Source organism: Piliocolobus tephrosceles, chromosome 8, assembly GCF_002776525.5.
Source record: "Piliocolobus tephrosceles isolate RC106 chromosome 8, ASM277652v3, whole genome shotgun sequence".
Taxonomy (NCBI): Eukaryota; Metazoa; Chordata; class Mammalia; order Primates; family Cercopithecidae; genus Piliocolobus; species Piliocolobus tephrosceles.
This window is the reverse complement of record NC_045441.1, coordinates 104,487,185-104,508,850: the sequence shown is the minus strand read 5'-3', so window position 1 is coordinate 104,508,850 and position 21,666 is coordinate 104,487,185. Positions and strand designations below refer to the sequence as shown.

Genomic DNA, 21,666 nt, shown 5'->3' with positions numbered 1-21,666 from the left:
CTTCTTAAGCAGAAAGAAGTGGTCACTTTTGTTGCTGCAAGCTGCACAGCCTAGGGTTGGGGGAGGGATGGTGCCAGACTTACTATTCCCTTACTCATCCGAGCAGGTGTCTCCCTAGGTCACATGCCACCCTAGTCCATGGACTGTAAGCCCAGACTACCACTAGGAGTTGTCTAGGAGTTTCTGTCTTTGTCTCCTAGACTGCCTTTCGAGTTTACCTAGGACCCCAGAGCACTTCAGCCCATGGTAGCAAGACTTGCCAAGAAACTCAAGTTCTAGCTGCTGAGATGGTGATTCGTTTCTGGCTAGGGCTGGTTTCAGTGCTCCCTCCTTGTGTGGGCACTGTCTGAGCCCAGAACAGCTTTATTTTCTACTCAATGACAGAGCAGCAGTGAGTTCAATGTAAAGTCCCCCAGTCACTGCACTCTCCCAGCAACTTGCACAGATTCTTTCTCCATGCTGCATATCTACTGCTGGGGGATGGGGGAGGGGTGGGAGATGGGAGAGGGCATCGGAGATTCAGAACGGTCTCTTCTGCCCTCCCCAATACCTTTTTCAGGGATATGAAGTTAAAACCAGGTACTGTGATTGCTCACCTGATTTTCGGTTCTCGTGATAGTGCTTTGCTGTGTGCAGATAGTTGCGAAAATTTGGTGTTCTGGGATTGGTGCAGGGGAACAAGCAGTGTAGGCTTCTATTCCATCATCTTGGTCTGCTTCATATTTATTTTTAATCTACCTGTTTTCAGTTAACGAGTTGCCAATGACTACATTTTTTATCTCATATGGAACTTAGTCAATGTACAGATTTTTAAAAAGTCGGACACATCAGCAGGTTTGTTCAAATCTAGGACCATATGTTGCATCTGGCTATCTATTTCTTAAATGTTGTTTAATCTAGAACAATCCCTTTTTTGGCAACACTGACTTAAGGAGATAAGACTAGGCATCTTACAGAAAACCCCCATCTTTTGGATTCTCTGGTTTCTTCCCTATTGTGTTGCTCAACATGTTGCTCTATCTCTTGTGTTTCCTGTGATGTGGAAGTTGAATCTAGATGTGATGGACTGGGGTTCAGCACCTTTGGTAAGAAAGCATTGTAGATGATGGTAAGTGTCTTTGCATTGCCCTGCATTGGTGTAATGACAGCTCAGTTCCCCCACATGCAGTTATATTTGTCTTCTTGCCAGTAGGAAGTAATCTGTATGTTGCTACACTGGTATCATATGAACATCCGGTTCCTCCTCAACAATTCTGCAGGTTTTGTAGTAGGACGAGCCTCAGACAAAACCTCTTAGACACCAAGTTGTAGAAGGAAAGGCTTTATGCAGCTGGGAGCATTGGCAAGCTACTGCCTTAAAATCCGAGCTCCCCGAGTCCACAATTTCTGTCCCTTTTAAGGGCTCATAACACTTAAGATTTCACGTGAAAGCATCATGATTGATTTGAGCAAGCAGGGGGTACGTGACAGGGGCTGCATGCACTGGTAGTCAAAGAGAAACAGAACAGGGCAGGGAGTTTCACAGCGTTCTTCTATACAATGTCTGGAATCTATGAATAACATGGGTTTCTAAGTTATGAGTTGATTTTTAACTACTGGGTTTAGGCCAGGCAGGCCCACCTGGTTTTGGGCCTGGCGCCGGGCTGCCTGTCTTCGGTTTTACTTCCTTGTTTTTTTCTTAAAACAGGTACTGAGTATAAAACAATATAAACCAATATGAGAGGGTCTCTCTCTTTCCTCAGTTTTAGCACTAAGCAACAATCCTCGACTGAAGTAATTACAGTAGGGATATGAAATTATATTTTCTAAATCTGTAATTGCTTTTACATGTGTTAGCTGGCATTTACTATGAAAGTAGAGATTTCCCTCACATAGTAGGACTCTCAAATTATAATAACTGAAATATCTTTTCTTTTAATTGCCAGTTTTCAAAGTAAGGAATTGTTTAACAGCTGCCTCAGATGAGATGCTGGAAGAATTTAAGCGTTTTTGAAAAAATGCTATGGTCACTGCAAATGTGATTTATTGATCATTTTCAATGTATCAGGAGTGTGTTAAAGGCTTTATATAACCAAATTCTTATGACAACACAATGAGATTTTAGAGAAGATAACGGAAACAGTGTGTGGTTAAATAATTTGATTTGATATGGTCACTCACATGGGAAGTTACAGAGCTGGGATGCAAACTCAAATTAATCTTAGTCCAAAAATCCATGCTTAATTCTTTTATATAGTTTTTTTTTGCATTTTATTTAAAAACCAAATTCTACTTGTAATACTGTTTGGAATGTTTCTCAATTTATAAACATTAGTAATATAAATTATGCTTAATAATTCTTATAAGATCTCTTCCTCTTCCCTTATGTTTCTTTAATATTTTAACAGTGTGAAGAAAACACAAACCTTCAGGATACTACCCGCTACCTCAAACTTCCCTTTTCCAAGGGCATTTTCCTTGGGAATAATAATCAAGCCATGAAGGCCACAAAGGAGTCTTTTTGTATTACATCTTTTCTCTGTTCCACAAAACTCACACAAAATGGTAATGTATAATATTTTATTTGAAAGCCCTGGTACCTAGTAATCATGTAAATTTTGGTAAGCATATTCAGTAAACACCAAAGTTATAGTTAAGAACTTTAGAAAAATTATGGATCCTTCTGTTTGTGATTTCTAATAAAATGGAAACAAATGTGACCCAGTGATCTGTTTAATGCATGTCATTTCAGAAGGACTTCAAAATTATCCCAGTACTGAAAAGCAAGTACACAACTTTTCAAATAAACCCTCAAAACCCAGCTGCTTAAAAAAAAAAAAAAAGACGAAAATACCAACACCTTAATCTTGTGTTTTATAGCTCCATAAACAGTGCTAATTGCAGGCTTTAGAATAAAGGCTGTTTTTTGTTTAATTAGATGCATATTGCTTTTCAGTTCTAGCATTACTTTTTATATCAGTGATTGTTTAGCAAGTTATGATTAATAAACCAAGCTCTTCTCCTTGGCAAATTGCTATGAAAACATCTTCTTTAATGAAGGAAGTATATTAAACATTTTTGAGTTTTTTATGATTGCCATATAAGACTTCTGGCTAGCACCCTGAATGCTACATTAAATAAGTTATATTCATTATGCTGAGAAGAATCACTTTATAATGAGGTATTATGTCTCATAAAAACCTGTGCCTAAACATGTGTGCTGTTATTAGTTCTTTCTTAGTTCCTTCTTCTGTGTCAGAGAACAGCATTTGTAGAAGGAAACATTTCTTCTTTTAGATCATAGTCTCAGGAAAAAAGCAACAGGTAACATCAAAATTTTGACCACTTTTGAAACACCTCTCAATTTCAACATGCATTGCTACTATATTTGTATAGGACACCAAGTTAAGATTTGTTATACCAGGCTTTATCAGCATTCAGTAGTTAATGATTTTATTTAAATAAAACTTCCATTGGCATAACTCAGTAAATGATTATAAAGCATTTACGAAACCTCAGGTATTTTTTTTATGAGGCCAGTTTACCCCCATAGAAATTATGAAGATAATAAAATCAACCTTTTATTTGAGATCCTTAAACAGAAATATTTATTTATTCTATGTGGATTAGTTGTGCGTGGGTAGTAGAGTTTGCATTCATGTTTAATTGAATTTCCCCAATAGAATATTTTGGGTTGTATTACGTATCTATTGCAGCTGTAACAGCTACCACAAACTTACTGCCTTAAAACAATAAAGATTTATTATTATTGCAGTTCTGGAGGTCAAATATCCAAAATCAGTTCCACTGGGCTAAAATCAAAGTGTCAGCAGGGCTGCATTCCCCCTGGAATGGAGAGAATCCATTTTCTTACCCTTCCTAGCTTTAGAGGCCACCTGCATTCCTTGGCCTATGGCCCCTTCCTGTATCTGTAAAGCCAGAAGCATAGCATCGTCACATCTCTCTGACTCTGACCATCTTACATCTTTTAAGGATTCTTATGATTATATTGAGCTGGATAATCCAATATTTTAAGATCTTTAATCACATCTGTACAGTCTTCTTTTGCTGTGTGAGGGAAACATAATCCCTCCTAATTCTTGGAACAGGTTATTTTGAGGCCATTATTCTGCCTACCACACAGGTAAACCTAACAATAGATTCTCTTCCATCAAAATATTTGATCCTATGTACTAAATTTGTGCTAGTTGTAGCGTTTAGGATGTTAGACACAATTACGAAAATAAGGCAGAGAGAAACAAATCCTGAAAATTAGAAGTTGCTACTTTTTAAAAGTAGAGAACATATTCAGGTAAATATGAGTAAAAAACAACTTATGAAATAATTATATTAAACATCTCACTATATGGAAAGTGGGATCGGAATTCCATGTAATGGTTGGCTCATTTTGGGAGACGGGTAAGTGTTTCATTCATTATTAGTTTGGCTTTGATTAACCTTGTCAATGAGAAACAGCTCAAAAGGAGCCAGGAAATAAATGGCATGTTTCAAGAGTTGGGAAGGAGGAAGGAAGTTAGTTGGTCTTTCTGAAATTTACATGCTAAACACACATCTCTGTGTCGAAGTAATTTAGTTCCAAATTGGAATTAAATTGCTATGTATTCATTTTTCTTGACTTGGGAAATATACAAATCTTATTTCTACTACAATTCAGCATTTACTAAGTGATGTGGTCTCTAGGAGCAGTTTCCTAGAGCGGATTTGCATTTCAGAATTCCCAAAGTGTGTCTGTCTGCACATGCTTTGTGTCATCCAAGATGGACAGTGTACCAAGGCCAAAGCACTATGCTGGGCATCTGTGACTGCCAGAACAGGTAGAGATTTTATGGTTCGGAGGATTAGGGGTCATGGCATCCTCCTATTTTATAGCTCTTGATAGGTTAGGTACATAATATACACCTAATAAATGCCTGTTGAATGGAATGTAGAAATTGGTATTTTCTGTGATAGGTTGTAGCTCCTAATTTGCAGCTAACATCCTCAGATGGCAAAAGCAAAAACCTAGGATACAGCAATTTTGCCTGAACTCTAAGTATTTTGCATACATGATTAATTGCATCCAGATGTAATCATAATCTCAGAAAAAAAGCAAAATGTAACATCAAAATTTTGACCACTTTTAAAACACCTCTCAATTTCAACATACATTGCTGCTATATTTATATAGGACACCAAGTTAAGGTTTGTTATACCAGGCTTTATCGGCATTCGGTAGTTAATGAATGAGCTTTTCCACGTGCTCCATCATGAGCAGTGTAGAGGTTCATCAGCCTTCTTGCAGAGAAGATGGGCAGGCATCCTGACTCATTTTCTGGACCCCTGTAATCTATTTTCCAGCCCTACTTAAATGGGCACTAGTCCTCATTCTCCACTGCTGCCACTTTGTAGCCAGCATAGCCACCTCCTTCCTCCCCACACTCCTCACATTGAGCAGGGTCCTCATGGCCCCTCCAACTGCCTCACTTTAAAGGAAGGGAAAGAGAACACAAAGGAGGAGTGAGAGCTGGGATGGGGGTGGAGTGGGAAGTGAGGAGTGAATGGCAGGGGAAATGCACGGGGGATTATGAAAGAGAAGATGCCAGGGAGGGGAGGCCTCCTGAAGTGAGATGCAGGAAGTAGGAAGTAGGTGGGAGGGAAGCAGCAAACTGGGGAGAACAATAGAGCTTTGCCTTTGTCACCCTGGGTCTCACTCTGTGGAAATATCTGATATGCCAAATATAACCAATCAGTTTTAAAAAGGTTTCAATCATACCCCAGTGTGTCTGAATTGCATCTGAATCGTCAACATTTTCAGGGTTTTTGGTTATGAAAACATAAATCTCTTTTTCAAAGTTGGTATTTTTAAAATCCCTTTATTTTTCTCATTCTAATTCCTCCTCCTCCTCTTACCCGTGTTTGTTGCAGATAAACATTCCTGTTTGGTACTGAATTCCCTACTATTAATAGTACATCCTTTGTGAGGTTTTTCTCTTGAATCTGGCTTTGGTGGAGCTTGCCTCTCTTTCTCCTTGAGATTCTTAATGCTTTTTCTCACTTCTCTTCTCTGTATTTTCTTTTTCTTTCTCATCTTACCTACTTCCTTGGTTTTTGGGGGTTTGGAGTTTTTGTTCCCTCATTCATCTTTCTGTTTCTCAGAAAGTCCCTTTTGGGTTTCTGCTAAAACAAGTGATTTGAAGTGAATTTCCTGCTTCTCTGCCTGGAAATTCTGTCCTGGCTTCTCTCTTGGCCAGTCTATTCTGGCAACTCCACCGAGCCCTGAGGCCAGCTCTACCAGGTCCCCGTGCCCTGTGCATGCTTGGCACACATGAGCCTTCAGTTCTCACTGCATTCGTTGGCCTCCAGATGCCACATCTCCCTGCATGCTTTGTAGACGAATAACACATGAACACCATCTCCCAGAGCCTTTCTAACTTCTGCCCAAGAAAGATAAATTTATTCCCTCCCCAGGTGAAGAGGTTCTCAGGACCTGCTGGACTAAGGCCCGCGTGTCTGTTTAGGAAAGGGTTGAAGAGCTGAGCCGTGTGCTTACCTGGACTCTGGGATGAAAGATGGCCCATGGAGTCCAGCAGCTGCTCTTCTCAGGTTGAGAGCTCCCTGGATGATCTGAGAAATCACTGGGCCTGTTATCATTCTTTTAGTCTGCAAGACTTGGGTCACGTTGCCAAGAAGACCTTTGTTGCTGGGTGGAGTTGGTTGCTAGGCAGAGTGCTATGTGCTGGGCACCCAAACAGGAATAAAGCAGGTTCCCAGCCCTCAAGAAACTCTCATCTTTCCAGGAGGAGGCAGAAAAATTAATCAACAAATATTTGTCACCTGCCTGCTCTGTTCTTGGTGCTGGGAATACAGAAGGGCCCAGGTTGGCATGGCTTTTTTCTCTTGGAGTTTACAGTCTAGGTGAGGCATAGACGAATACACCAACAACTGTAATGGTAAGGCAAGTGCTACTGTGATGTGGAAGCATGGAGAAGGGACAGTTAGCTCGAGATTTCAGGAAAGGCTTCCAAAATGAAGCAACATCCAACCTGAGGACTAAAAGAAGAGTAGGAGTTTGTAAGTCAAGAGCAGTGGGGAGGAAACAGAATCCAGTGTAATAAATGCCATCCTGGAGAGGGCTAGTCATAGTTTGTGGGCGCCCGCAACTTGAGTGGCTAGGAAAAGGGAGCCACATGTGTTAAGAATTGTACTTTTACCAGCAGAACGCTTTCATGTGAGGACCTGTTCCCTATTTAGGCAATTAATCCTCCTTTTCTGTTTTGAAAGGTGATATGCTTGATCTTTTGAAATGGAGAACTCACCCAGACAAGATCACTGGCTGTCTCTCTAAATTAAAAGAAATCGATGGCTCAGAGATAGTAAAGGTATATAGTATTTCATTACTATTTTCCTTGCAGAGATTCATAGAATAAAGAACATTTGGAGGAAAAAGACAGATAGTATCTTATTTACTCATTTACTACTTCTTTATCTAACAGTTTCTGCAGGATACACTGGATACCTTATTTGGAATTTTAGATGAAAATTCCCAAAAATATGGGTCTAAAGTGTTTGATTCTTTGGTAAGTTCAAATTCCCTTAATTATATTTTAACTGCTTTGTCTCTCAATCTTGACTTTCATGAGGCTGGTTTAGAAACATGCACTTAATCATGTAAGAGGTCATTTTAAAAAGAAGCAAAAGAAAAAAAGGAAAACCTTGATTTGCATTTGGTTTTATAAAGCTCAATTTTCTTTTTTTAGGTTCACATAATAAATTTGCTGCAAGATAGCAAATTTCATCATTTTAAACCTGTAATGGACACTTATATTGAGAGTCATTTTGCTGGGGCACTTGCATACAGGTAAGGCCCTGTATCTTGTAATTAGTTTGAAAGTGGTTCCTTTCGAGCTTTTCTCAGCAGAAGAGGCGATATAGGAAAATTTAAAAGGGAGTGTAGGAAGAAATGGAGCACTACTGAAGTGTCTCTTGAGATAGTCTCTTCCCTGCTAACACACCCTTTTTCAGTGGCTAGAACTTACTTTGATTAAAAAGGGAAAAAACCTCCTGAATTCTATTCCTGAGCCCTATAATATAAAGTCTTTCCTTCTTGTCTCTGTTTCACTGGATGTTCTTTGGTCTAAAATGTCTGGCACTTTGGCTGTTAAGAGTCCCACTTCATCACTGTACTCCCTGATGATTATAAATGTTCATAAGAAAGAAATATGAATGGAAAACAACGTTTGCCTTCACACCTGCTGAAAGTCATTCATTCATTTATCTGTTAGGATTTACTGAGTGCCAGCTGCTTGCTAGGCGCTGTACTTTATCCTGATGATGTGAAGACCTGGTCCCTGGCCTCAGGCAATTTAGTCATTGGGATCTACTCTTTGACAGGGGCTGCTATTTTAACTGCTCCTCCTTTTCTACCGGCTCAGGTGATGCTGAAAAGTTATGAATAATGTCATCTTTAGCTAGTGCCTGCCTCCTCACAAGGTAGTTGATAATTGCCAGAGGCTACAGCTTCTCTCTTTCAGTTTGACAAATAACACCTTCCCAAGTCTGGCTCTGCTTAGGTAGCCCAGGAGTGTACCCCATTGTCTGTCTCCCAGTCCAATATGGTGCTTGCTGTTCTCCCATATTTCTACCTTATACCTTAAGCACCTATGGGCATGCACATGCCTGACTGTTCCCTGAGATGAGTTTAAAAAGCATGAAATCAGGTTGATATCCTTCCCCCATCTATGTAATATATAAAGGTTAGTAGGTTATCAGATAAGCATTTGATCCTGTTTACTTGGATATTCCCAGCCATGACATGTTAAGATCGACATCTCCAACATCGAAATGAATGAAGGTATTTTCGTTAGACTAGACCATTCATCAGCGTGATTTTTTGCTGAGAGCGAAATGCAACCTCAGGAATAGTTTTGAAACATCGGCCCACTCAGCCTAACAATTTGGGCCCTAGTGTGAGGAGGTCACTACTTCCAAGTTAAATTCTCTTTGGAAGCTAGAAAACAAGAGTATAATTTCTCGCACTTCCGATTGGCCAGAAAAGCAGGATCTTAAAAAGACAAATAAGACTTGTGGAATCCTGGCCGGGCGCGGTGGCTCAAGCCTGTAATCCCAGCACTTTGGGAGGCCGAGACGGGCGGATCACGAGGTCAGGAGTTCGAGACCATCCTGGCTAACACGGTGAAACCCCGTCTCTACTAAAAAATACAAAAAGTTAGCCTGGCGAGGTGGCGGGCGCCTGTAGTCCCAGCTACTTGGGAGGCTGAGGCAGGAGAATGGCATAAACCCGGCAGGCGGAGCTTGCAGTGAGCTGAGATCCGGCCACTGCACTCCAGCCCGGGCGACAGAGCGAGACTCCGTCTCAAAAAAAAAAAAAGACTTGTGGAATCCTTTCAGGCTGGGGGTGATCAGAAACTCACTGGCATATTATCTTAAAAAATAGCACTCCACCAACATCCACCTGCTGCACATCCAAGTATTCTCCCCTGGCCCAGAGAAGCATTGCTGGGTAAACTGTTTCCTAGAAACCAAGAACTGGCTGGGTGCAGTGGTTCTTGCCTGTAATCCCAGCACTTTGGGAGGCCAAGGTGGGCAGATCATTTGAGGTCAGGGGTTTAAGACCAGCCTGGCCAACATGGTGAAACCTGGCCTCTACTAAAAATACAAAAATTAGCTGGGCATGGTGGTGCATACTTGAATCCTAGCTGCTTGGGAGGCTAAGGCAGAAGAATTGCTTGAACCCAAGAGGGAGGCAGAGGTTGCAGTGGGCCAAGCCACTGCACACCGGCCTGGGTGACAGAGCAAGACTCTTGTCTCAAAAAAAAAAAAAAAAAGAAAAGAAAAAGAAGAAAAAAGAAACCAAGAACTGACCAAAGTTCAAGGTGGTAAGACTGTAATCTTGAGAGTTGTTCGCTGTTGTTTTTACATTTTTCAAAACGGGGGAAGAAAAAATACCTTGGCCTTTCTAGAAATTCTCCTAAGGCACATATTGACATAAGCCATGTTCTTCTCACGGGTCAGAAAATTGGCTTGATAAATCCATGAGGTGTGCATAGCAGTGGGGAAGCATTGTCTCCATCCGTCTTCTCCACCCCGTTTTGCCTGCAGCCTAATGATATTGCATCCAGCTGTTTACATGGTCACTGGAAAAGAAATCCCAGTGAGCAGTTTTATGGTATTGACCATGGCAGTCATACTGCCAGGCACTTGGTTGGCCAGAGTCCTTTTCTCCAATATTCATGTTCACCCATTTGGAGGCATTACCAGAAACGCAGGACTATGGAATATGTCCAGATTGAGTGCTGTTTCTCTCTTAAACTTTGAAAAGGGGTGGCAGTGTTGATCTGCAGATTTAGTAAAATTATTGTACAGCAGATTGACAGGAAAATGCGAGAACTGTTGGGAAAAGAAGCCTCCTCGTGATACAGGTAAGCATTGGATTTGTTGGCATTTAATTGAGAATTAGACCAATTCTACATTCTGCACATTTTCCCCTGTATTTTAGAGATCTCATCAAAGTGCTCAAATGGTATGTGGACCGGATCACAGAAGCAGAGCGGCAAGAGCATATCCAGGAGGTGCTGAAGGTGATAACATGCTGTTGATAACAGATAGCAGAGTCTAACAAAGCTGTTGCATGCGGATGCTTAAACTAATTGGTTCCTCTACACAGACAGTAATGGGTGATGATATGTTACTGACGTTCCAATTCAAGGATCTTAATCAGTTTGTGGCTGCTTGAGAGCTGATGAAATTTGAAGGGGGCTTTGCCAGGCTAGTCTACTGGAAACTGTTTGGGGTTGAATCTTTGTTCCTCTGGGCTGTAGAGCACTTGAAGTGAAGTCTAAGATGAGCAGGAGAGGGAGGGTTTATGAGAGAAGACTATATAGGGGCAGTTAAGCTTAGAAGTTCCTGGCTCTTGCCGGGTGCGGTGGCTCAAGCTTGTAATCCAGCACTTTGGGAGGCCTAGACGGGCGGATCACGAGGTCAGGACATCGAGACCATCCTGGCTAACACGGTGAAACCTCATCTCTACTAAAAAATACAAAAGACTAGCCAGGCGAGGTGGCGGGCACCTGTTGTCCCAGCTACTCGGGAGGCTGAGGCAGGAGAATGGCTTGAACCCGGCAGGCGGAGCTTGCAGTGAGCTGAGATCGCGCCATTGCACTCCAGCCTGGGCGACTGAGCGAGACTCCATCTCAAAAAAAAAAAGAAGTTCCTGGCTCTTGCTTCCACCAACCTGACAGAGACCATCGGAGAACCATTTATGTTAAATTTTAAGAGCAAATAGGGTGGCTTAGCAGGGATTATAATGAGAAAACCTGAGACTTTACTGGGTCTTGTGGTCTCTGGGTGCTATATGCTCCCTTGTCTGTGGAGATACTAATCCCTTACTTGCAAACATGTTGAAAAAGAGTGCAAATTCTTAAAGGAACTGTCCAGTAACAGCCCTGGTAGTCTCCTGATTCCTGTTGTTGAGGACCATCCTATTTGGTGTCAGTAGATTTAAGTAGACAATGTATACATTTTATAAAACAAGCATTTTGTGAATTATACATTTGTAATTTTGGGCTGATTGAAGGTAAAATGCTAAGTGGCAAGAGTACTACTTGTCCAAACAAAATTATTTTTTCAAAAACAGTTATCTTTTTGTTGACTAAATTTAAAAAACATCTGAGGCTCAAAAACACTTAGTGTTCATCATACTCCAGAATGATAAAGTGTTTGTTATTTGTTTTTATTTTTTTAGATGGAGTTTTGCTCTTGTTGCCCAGGCTGGAGTGCAATGGCGCATTCTCAGCTCACTGCAACCTCTGCCTCCCACGTTCAAGCAACTCTCCTGCCTCAGCCTCCCAAGTAGCTGGGATTACAGGCATGCCCCACCATGCCCGGCCAGTTTTGTATTTTTGGTAGAGACGGAGTTTCTCCATGTTGGTCAGGCTGGTCTCGAACTCCTGACCTCAGGTGATCCACCCGCCTCAGGCTCCCAAAGTGCTGGGATTACAGGCATGAGCCACCACACCCGGCTAAAGTGTTTTTAAATTTTCTATACATTTCTCTCACTAAGCAAAAAAAAAAAAGTGGCTGTTCCCTGTAAAAGTAAATACTATTCAAAAAAGCCTCACAAGGCCTTCGTGTTTACATGAATAATTTGAAAGTTTAATGCCATACCATAGTTTTTATGCCATGTCATTGTTAAATAAATACTCTTTGTCTCCTTTGAAGCTAACTTTTAAAAATTGTATTTTTAAGGCACAAGAATACATTTTTAAGTATATAGTTCAATCTCGAAGGCTGTTTTCCCTTGCCACTGGTGGGCAAAACGAAGAGGAATTCCGCTGCTGCATTCAGGAGCTTCTCATGTCGGTCCGTTTCTTTCTTTCACAAGAGAGCAAAGGGTCTGGAGCATTATCTCAGTCACAGGTAATTTCTTTTCATCTATGCTGAATAGAAGAAAGCGATAAGTGCAGTTTATTTATTTTTACACAACAGTGTAATCAAATGTTTTCTCCACCAGAAGTCAGTAGCTCCAGTTTATATTTGTAGCTTAACCAACTTTATGAGTAGACTTTTAAAATTCCCCTACCTTCTGTGTACCAGCTGAGCAGAAGTGGGTTGCCTTTCCCTTCTCTCTCTGCATGGAGAGGCTATTGGTTTGCATCAGCTTCATTTCCAGTTACCAGAACACATACTGATGATTGGACATGCTGTCACCACCAGCCCTGGGGAAGGAATTTCACTAGAGCCAATCTCTTGCAGTTCTTTTCCCCAAGCCTCTCACTGCATTTCAATCTGTCAACTTGAGAATCATTATATTGGACTCAGCTAAGCTGCATGTTGTTTTGTTTTATTGAACTTGACCCTAATCATCCTGGGAGTGATCTTTTAAGACCAGTGCAGAGCTGCTGCTGCCAAACTCTATTACCAGAAATGGCCCCACATGTTTTTTTTAAGAACGGGATCCATCTACTTCCCAAATAGCATGGCCTTGAGTATGTTCCATGAGGTAATTCTGAATATTTTCCCTATACTTTCTCGATTCTTCTTGTATACTTTTAATTCTGATGACTTGGTTAAAAACCTATCAGAAGGAGAAGCAGCCTCTTACCATGCCCTAGAGGTTAGAGAAACTTGTAATCATTGAGAACTGGGACATAAAAGGGGAGATTGGGAGACAAAATTAGATCCTTAACAGTGTTGTTATGATTTGGTGCTATGTGATGTTCAGAAAGCAAAACACCAGGAGTGTACCAGCCCTCCGATAATGTGCTGTATTTTTTCTGAATGTTTAGAGGTCTATTCTTGTTCCTCTCTTCTTTATAGAGGTGGACTCTTCTTCCATCTGGGCAAGGATACAACTCAGGCTCTTTTAAGTGTTGTTTTGGCCTTTGCAGTCAAGAGTACAATCACTGCACTATGGGAACTTGCCAGAGACCTCAGTGTCAAGTTGCCCACTACTAGCTAAACCCTGATGACAGCACTTGATATTTAAGCAGGATAATCCAACAGGCTAACCGTGCATTCCTTTAGATCAGAGTTCTTAGAAGTTTACTATCTCTACAAAAGTAATTCAGAATTTGAGTTTTCACCCTGAAATTTTTTTTTTTTTTTTTTACCGTTTATCGGTTACAGAGATGAAACTTGCCTAATTCACACCTGAAAAATATTTTCTTACTCTTAAGAGTAACTGTAAGGCATGGTTTCTTCTTAGAGATTCAGGAGACTTTTTTTTTTTTACCTTAATTGTGCCACTGGATCCTGGAGGTCCCCCTAAGGTGGCTTGGGCCACCGGGGTACAGCAGAATGGAGCAGCTCGCTGTCACCTCTTCAACACGCTGACTCCCACTGCTCTTGATTCTCTGAGCTGTATCCCACAGCAAATTTTAGAAACAAATTTAGCACCTTCAAAGAATCATATTTGATATTTTTTGCTCTCAGCTTTTAATCAAGAGATAATATGTAAATGTGTCCATAAAGTTTCGGAACATCTTTGTAAACTCTGCTGAAGTCATTCCCTGTTATTTTGTGCAGTATCACTTAACCTGTGTATTTTGATGTGATAATTTATGTTTAGTTTGATGCTAAGAAAAAATCCATATAAAATGATAAAATGGTTAGTTTTCTTTATTAAGCAATGAGAACTTTGCCTCTTTGTATTTGGGGAAGACAAGAAATGCCACACACCTCTGCCCATACCAGGTTCCCTTTTGATCCCATGCACTCTCTGCAGAGGCAGTGCCACTAATTCAGTGGATTCGATGTGTTAGTTTTCTGTATAACAAATGCTTATAACATAAGCTTAATGGCTTTAAACAGCACTCATTGATTAGCCCACAGTTCTATAGGTCAGAATTCCAGGCAGGCTTGGTTGGGTCCTTTCCTTAGGATCTCCTAAAGCCAAAATCAAAGTGTTGGCTTTCATGTGTTATCTGGAGGCCTGGAAATGAATTTACTTTCATGATCTTTTATGCTGTTGGCAGAAATGTTTCTTTGTTTTCAGAAGACTAACGTCCCCGTTTCCTTGATGGCAGTCAGCCAGTGGGGGAAGGTGCTGTCAGCTGCCAGAGGCCACTTGCAGTCCTTGGCACATGGCTGCTCCATCCTCAAATCCAGCAACAGTATGTCAGATTCTCCTCATGCTTTGAATCTCTCTGACTACTTCTCCTGCTACCAGCCAGAGAAAACTGTTTTAAGGACTCATGTGATTGGGTGAGACCCACTTGGACAAATCTCCCTATTTGAAGGTCAACTGATGAGTAATCTTGATTACATCTGCAAAATCTCTTTTGCCATGTGACATCTTTTGCCTGTAATCACAGGAACACCACCAGGGGACAGGGTCATGGGAGTCGTCTTAGAATCCTGCCTGCCACATTTACAGTCAAATAAAAATCGGCTCTGAATTGGTCCAAGCTTTACTATTAGGCTGCCTTAGAGGCAGAAACCTGGTTTCCTTGCTCCATTTTGCATTTTTCCATGTGGGCTACAATTCAGGGCAAACCCTGTCTTCTAGAGGCCATCCCCACAGTCCTTTGGGTTGGATTGATGGGAAGCTACCCCACAGATGTATCCATCCTGGTCCTACTGGGTAGGTTCATTTAGTCCTCCTGTCCCAAATGCAACTTGCTAATGACACTGTTCTTGTTAGCTCTGTCCTGGAAGGACTAAGGACTAACCCAGCTAGTACAACAGTGATTCTTAGCTTTCCATTTCATGGACACACACACCCTACCACAAGATCCCTAAAAGAAGAAGAATATCAGAAGGAATAGAGCCCAAACTCTGCTAGACGATTCCCAATAGTTATCTTTCCCTATGTGTCCTGGCTACCAGGAAGGTCAAAATTAAATTGTACTTTTATTTTTACTTGCAGTAAAAACAATCAGCTTGCCCTGGCACAGCTGTCTTCCTGCTGTCATCACAAGATCCTTGTTCCTTTATCCTTTTTAATCATCCTATTATATGTGTATCTTACACTGAAGGCACATTCAGATATCTTTTTGAAGTCAAGATGTATAAATAAATAAATAATGGATAAATTAAGGGATACCTGAGGAAAATCAACTTAGTTGACTTTTCACTAATCAGACAGCTGGGCTCATTTTATTTAACTTCATTGGTATGACTCAGCTCTCTGCAGGGTGACTGAAGGTTATATAAATACAGGCTCTAACAGAGAATACCAAGTTATTAACTTTAAATATATTCAAGTAAATCTATAATTTTTAAAAGCCAAGAGCCATCACTGTTGACTTATAGCATCTGAAGTATTTTGATGGCTCTGGCATCAAAAACAGATACTGGCTCTGCTAGATATTTTTGCTGCTGCTGTATAAATAAATAAATACTAAAATTCTTAAATTTGAGTTTGAGTCTGTGTTTGAATCATCAGCACATGTAGACGCGACCTACTTTCTGATGGAGCCAGATCTTATTGGTACGCCAACTAGCACTTGAATCTCAGCATATTAGAAACACGTGCCTTCCCTGAGCAGATACAGTTGAAGCTAGTCGACTCTTCTTCCATTGCCCTCCTTTTATGGAATTTTAAAAGGCTGACTTTGTTCTGATATAATCCTAGCCGAATTTTTTAAGTATGCCCTTTGAGATTTGATGTGAGCATCTTTTTTCCCCATAAGAAATGATTATTGGGTTTTTTATTTACACAAAAATATTGTTCTTAGTCTGTACACACAGTTCTTGGTTTAAAATAGATCTTGAAGATCTTGTAATGATCTTTTTGTTTTACAGGAGATGAAACTAAAGCCTAAATGATGAAACTAAAGGGTGCTCAAATAACTTTCCAAAGTCACAGAGTTGATTGAAAGCAAAACTAATACTACATATAACTGAGGTCTTCTGATGCCCTGTCCTGTGTTTTTTCTTAAATCAGAAATGGAGTGCTTTGGAGGAATTAACATGTTTGGTTTCTTAAACATGAATGAGATTTAAGTGAGCGTTTCAGAAAGCTTCTTCCAAAAGGAATGAATATAAGTGACTACAATCCAGATCTTGGTTGAGCATTCTTTCTATTCAGTCATGATGCACTTCAGTTATTCTGTGAGGCTCTTGTCAATCCTTTTGCTAATGTCAGTGATTTTCCAAAATTTCCCAGTTTTTATTATGCTGCTCCTTTGTACATTTCAAAAACTGTCCTATTCTGCTGCACTTTTAAAAAATTTACCTTTTAGCTTTAGGTAACAGAAACATTTCATACTTGTATTCCTACCATTCAAAAATACTTGCCATGGTCCTTAAACTCACTGACGCTTTGCAGCATATTTCTCATGACATATCTGGGAGTTCATTTAAATTTCTTCTTCTTTTTAAGGCTGTGTTTCTGAGCTCTTTCCCCGCCGTGTACTCAGAACTGTTGAAGCTCTTTGATGTCCGGGAAGTGGCTAACTTGGTCCAGGACACTCTGGGCAGTCTGCCGACCATCCTGCACGTGGATGATTCCCTGCAGGCCATCAAACTGCAGTGCATTGGCAAAACCGTGGAAAGCCAACTTTATACCAACCCAGGTAGGGTGCCGAGTCTCTTGGAGGAAATTTTGCCTCTAAAAAGCCATTTTGTGCCTTGTAGCCACTGGTCAGCAGATGCAATTAAAAACAAAAAACTTAAAGGCAGTTTCTCAAAACCATTGTTTATTTGGGTGGTAAATGTATTTAGTAGTCAAAGACAAAAGTATGGCAATTAAAACTTTATTTCTGGAAATAATGAAAACTAATGATTAAATTATTGTTTTTTATGTTTGATGGGATTTAACACTTTCCTTCAGAGATGCTTACAGGTACCTGATAGGATCCTTATTTGTCTCTTTTGTTTTTAAAAGGTTTTCATCAGTTTGCATTCTGAAACTATATGAAACTTTGCATTATTGTTTTTTACTTTATTCCGAGAGCAAGTGGTCAGTTACTTAAATTAATTTTGTTATAATAACTGTTAGTAAGTTCCATGGCCTCTTGTTTTCTTCTGTTTTTTTTCTTTTTTCCCGAAGAAATACCAGAGTGACTGCTAATCTCATTTTAAAGTTTATTTTAAGAAATTTACATCAGCCTCCCAAGTAAAAAACTCAATAAAATAAATTCCATTAAGAATTATTTTCCCTGACAGGCACGGTGGCTCACACCTGTAATCCCAGCACTTTGGAAGGCCAAGGCGGGCAGATCACTTGAGGTCAGGAGTTCAAGACCAGCCTGGCCAACATGGTGAAACCCCATCTCTACCAAAGATACAAAAAAATTAACCAAGTGTGTTGGGAGGTGCCTGTAATTCCAGCTACTCGTGAGGCTGAGGCAGAAGAATTGCTTGAACCTGGGAGGCAGAGGTTGCAGTGAGCCGAGGTGGCGCCACTGTACTCCACCCTGGGCAACAGAGCAAGACCCTGTCTCAAAAAAGAAAAAAAGACTGATTTTCCCATATGAATGTGTGTGTATGTATAATTTTTTGAAATAGTTTTATATATAGTAAACAAGTTTTTACATATTTTCTTGTAAAATATTTTGTATATACATTTAAGAATAGAGCATAATAATGGCAAATCATTAACAAATCTTAACATTACCACTTATTTGCTTTAGATTATTACTTTTTTTTGAGACAGATTCTCGTTCTGTTGCCCAGGCTGGAGGGCAGTGGTGCAATCTCGGCTCACTGCAACCTCTGCCTCCCACGTTGAAGTGACTGTCCTGCCTCAGCCTCCTGAGTAGCTGGGATTACAGGCGTGCACCACCACACCCGACTAATTTTTGTATTCTTAGTAGAGGTGGAGTTTCACCATGTTGGTCAGGCTGGTCTTGAACTCCTTACCTTGTAATCTGCCCACCTCGGCCTCCCAAAGTGCTGGGATTACAGGCGTGAGCCACCGCATCTGGCCTTGCTTTAGATTTTTTATTAAGAATTCATCACAGATATACTCAAGGTCCTCCTGTCTAGGCTCCCACTTCCTTCATAGAAATTTCCACTATCAGAGATTATGGTTCCTATTTTCTATTCCTTTATTACATAGCTTTAAAAATATATGATTTTTTCTTCTTTACAAATTTTTAAATCATTTCATCTTTAAATGATAACACTGCATTGTATGTCACTCTTTGGAGTGCTTTTTTTGATTAATATTATACTTATTGTTTGTTTGTTTGAGACAAAGTCTTGCTCAACCACCCAGGCTGGAGTGCAGTGGCACAATCTCAGCTCACTGCAACCACCGTCTCCCAGGTTCAGATGATTCTGCCGTCTCAGCCTCCTAAGTAGCTGGGATTACAGGCACCCACCATCATGCCTGGCTAATTTTGTATTTTAGTAGAGATGGGGTTTCACCATGTTGGCCAGGCTGGTCTTGAACTCTTGACCTCAGCTGATCCACTCACCTCGGCCTCCGAAAGTGCTGGGATTACAGGCGTGAGCCACCGCACCCAGCCTAATATTATACTTTTATATTTGTCCATGCCACTAGATATAGCTCTACTTTGTTATTTTTTTACTGTTGTACGATATTCCACTGTATGAACATATCACAGTTAATTTATTTTTTCTCCTGTTGAAGGACTTTTGAGATGTTTCTAATTATTTTTTCTGAAATAGCACTTCAAACAATGTAAAAGAAAGTTCAACCTTCCGATTTCTCCCAATGAAAACAAGAAAAGATACTTCTTGTAGTGGTTTTCCGACTCTGCTGCTCAGAGCCCTAAGGGTTCTGTACAGTGACTCGGGAATCTCTCCGGGATTGGAAACAGGGACTGTACAGGGGATGTAGGTCCCGATGGAGCACCCTACTGTAACTCAGGCACCAACCCTGCTTTCACCACACTAAGAAAAGTTCACTCCGGTCTCAGAGGAATTGCTGATTTCTGCCATATTTCTCCCACAATGACCAGATAATTCTTTGTTCAGTTAACGTCTTACACTAAGAGAGCAAGACAGTCATCAAAATTATTTTCAAATGTAAGGAAAATATTATGGGGGTTTGTGTTCATTGCCTCTGAGCAATGTAATCTGTCTTTGGACCCAGTTCCTTGTTGGTTCCTGATGCTCTGTACGCAATAGAGAAATCAGGACTAGAAAGATACACAGAGAAGAAGCTGCTGCGGTGCAGGATAAAGAATGTTGGGTCCCGTGGGAATTGATGAGAACATGTACTATGGTAAGGGATGGAAGGACTCATGAGACCCAAGAAATGTTGACCCTGCAGGGTCTGTGTCAGTGCCCTGGAAGAGAGGCTTAGGGCCAGTGCAGGGAAGCTGGTAATTGTGGATATGGTGGCGTGGAAGAGGAAGAGAAGAAGAGGAAACCCTGTCTGCTCATGCGTGGGAAGCTCGCCATGGAGGATGATTATGGAGAAGCAAAAGTGGCTCACGATCAACAGAATCCTTATCTCACGCAGATGTTGAACAGAGAAAAGGCTTCTGTCCCTGCTGCAACAGGACGTGGCTTGGCTTGGTGTTTCCTGACTCATTGAAGAGACTGTGATGTATAGATGGGCCAGGCAGAACACATCAAGAAGGAGCCCATCTTTATGGGGAAAACTAGACAGTGTCCCTGAGAGCCTTCCAGGGCTCAGAGTATCTTCTATTTAAATCACACGGGACTACACAATACTGCTAGGGAAACGTGGAAAGTGTTTCTAGTGACTTTGGCATTCTAAATCAGAAACTGTGGACTTAGGGGACTGATGGGCATATTTATGTTGTCTAGTTGAAAGAGGAGATGTGGGAAGGAAAAGAAGATGTGAAATGCAAACAGCAGGCTCCACAGACAGTGTCAGAGAACAGGACGTGATATCTTGGGTTGTGGTTAACTGGAGAGTGTGATCCTGACAAGGGCCTGGGTACATCTCACAAAAATAGGCTGATTCTGTCTGACTGGAGGGGAAAGAAGAGGGACAATATAAAACTGTATAACTAAAGAACTATAATAAAAGAGTGCCCAGTAGTCCACTCAAAATAAAAGGTAGAAGGGTTAAGCCTAACATTTCTGACCTTCCATTTAAAAAATTAACACACACATACACAATTTTTTCAACAGCTAAGGGTTCTTTGGGGGGATGGGGAACTTGGGATTGAATGCCCTAGGTTTTATCTTGTTTCCCAAGAGATAGCTGTATCCAAATAACAAGGAATGGGTAAAAAAAAAAAAAAATTATTATAAACACAAAACAATAGCATCACCAAAATATGGAAATAAGACTCATTTTAGATATAGTTATGGTGTAGTCATTTCCCATTGCCGCTGTGACAATAATCGCAAACTTAGTGGCTTAAAACAACACAAACTTGGCCAGGCGCAATGGGTCACGCCTATAATCCGAGCACTTTGGGAGGCCGAGGCAGGAGAATCATCTGAGGTTGGGAGTTCACGACCAGCCTGACCAACATGGAGAAACCCCATCTCTACTAAAAATACAAAATTAGCCGGGCCTGGTGGCAAGTGCCTGTAATCCCAGCTGCTCAGGAGGCTGAGGCAGGAGAATCGATTGAACCCAGGAGGCAGAGGTTGCAGTGAGCCAAGATAGTGCCATTGCACTTCAGCCTGGGCAACAAGAGCAAAATTCCATCTCAAAAATAAATAAAATAAATAAATAACAAACTTCTTATCCTACTGGTCCAAAATTATTCTCAATGGACTGAAATTAAGATATTACCAGCATCTCTACAAAAAAATAAACAAAAAATAGTCAGGTGTGGTGGTGTATACCTGTGGTGCCAGCTACTCAGCAGGCTGAGGTGGGAGGATCATTTGAGCCCAGGGCGTTGAGAATATAGTGAGCCATGATCACACCACTGCACTCCCACCTGGCTGGCAGATGGAGACCCTGTCTCAACAAAAGGGGGGAGCAAAGAGTACAGTTGGCTCACGTTTTAAGAAAATGAATTTCAGGGCCGGGCGCGGTGGCTCAAGCCTGTAATCCCAGCACTTTGGGAGGCCGAGACGGGCGGATCACGAGGTCAGGAGATCGAGACCATCCTGGCTAACACGGTGAAACCCCGTCTCTACTAAAAATACAAAAAACTAGCCGGGCGAGGTGGCGGGCGCCTGTAGTCCCAGCTACTCGGGAGGCTGAGGCAGGAGAATGGCGTAAACCCGGGAGGCGGAGCTTGCAGTGAGCTGAGATCTGGCCACTGCACTCCAGCTCGGGCGACAGAGCAAGACTCCGTCTCAAAAAAAAAAAGAAAA

At 41.1% G+C, this 21,666-nt stretch overlaps 1 protein-coding gene across 2 annotated transcripts in view; it reads left to right on the top strand.

Moving 5' to 3' along the window:
- DOCK4 (dedicator of cytokinesis 4) overlaps positions 1 to 21,666 on the top strand; it is a 473,748-nt gene that overhangs the window by 314,250 nt on the left and 137,832 nt on the right. For both annotated transcript variants that reach the window (XM_023228190.3, XM_023228191.2), the window contains exons 17-23: positions 2,388 to 2,544; positions 7,261 to 7,358; positions 7,473 to 7,556; positions 7,737 to 7,837; positions 10,496 to 10,577; positions 12,244 to 12,414; positions 16,823 to 17,015. In XM_023228190.3, coding sequence (XP_023083958.1) covers positions 2,388 to 2,544; positions 7,261 to 7,358; positions 7,473 to 7,556; positions 7,737 to 7,837; positions 10,496 to 10,577; positions 12,244 to 12,414; positions 16,823 to 17,015 — 886 coding nt within the window. The remainder of the gene's footprint in view (positions 1 to 2,387; positions 2,545 to 7,260; positions 7,359 to 7,472; positions 7,557 to 7,736; positions 7,838 to 10,495; positions 10,578 to 12,243; positions 12,415 to 16,822; positions 17,016 to 21,666) is intronic.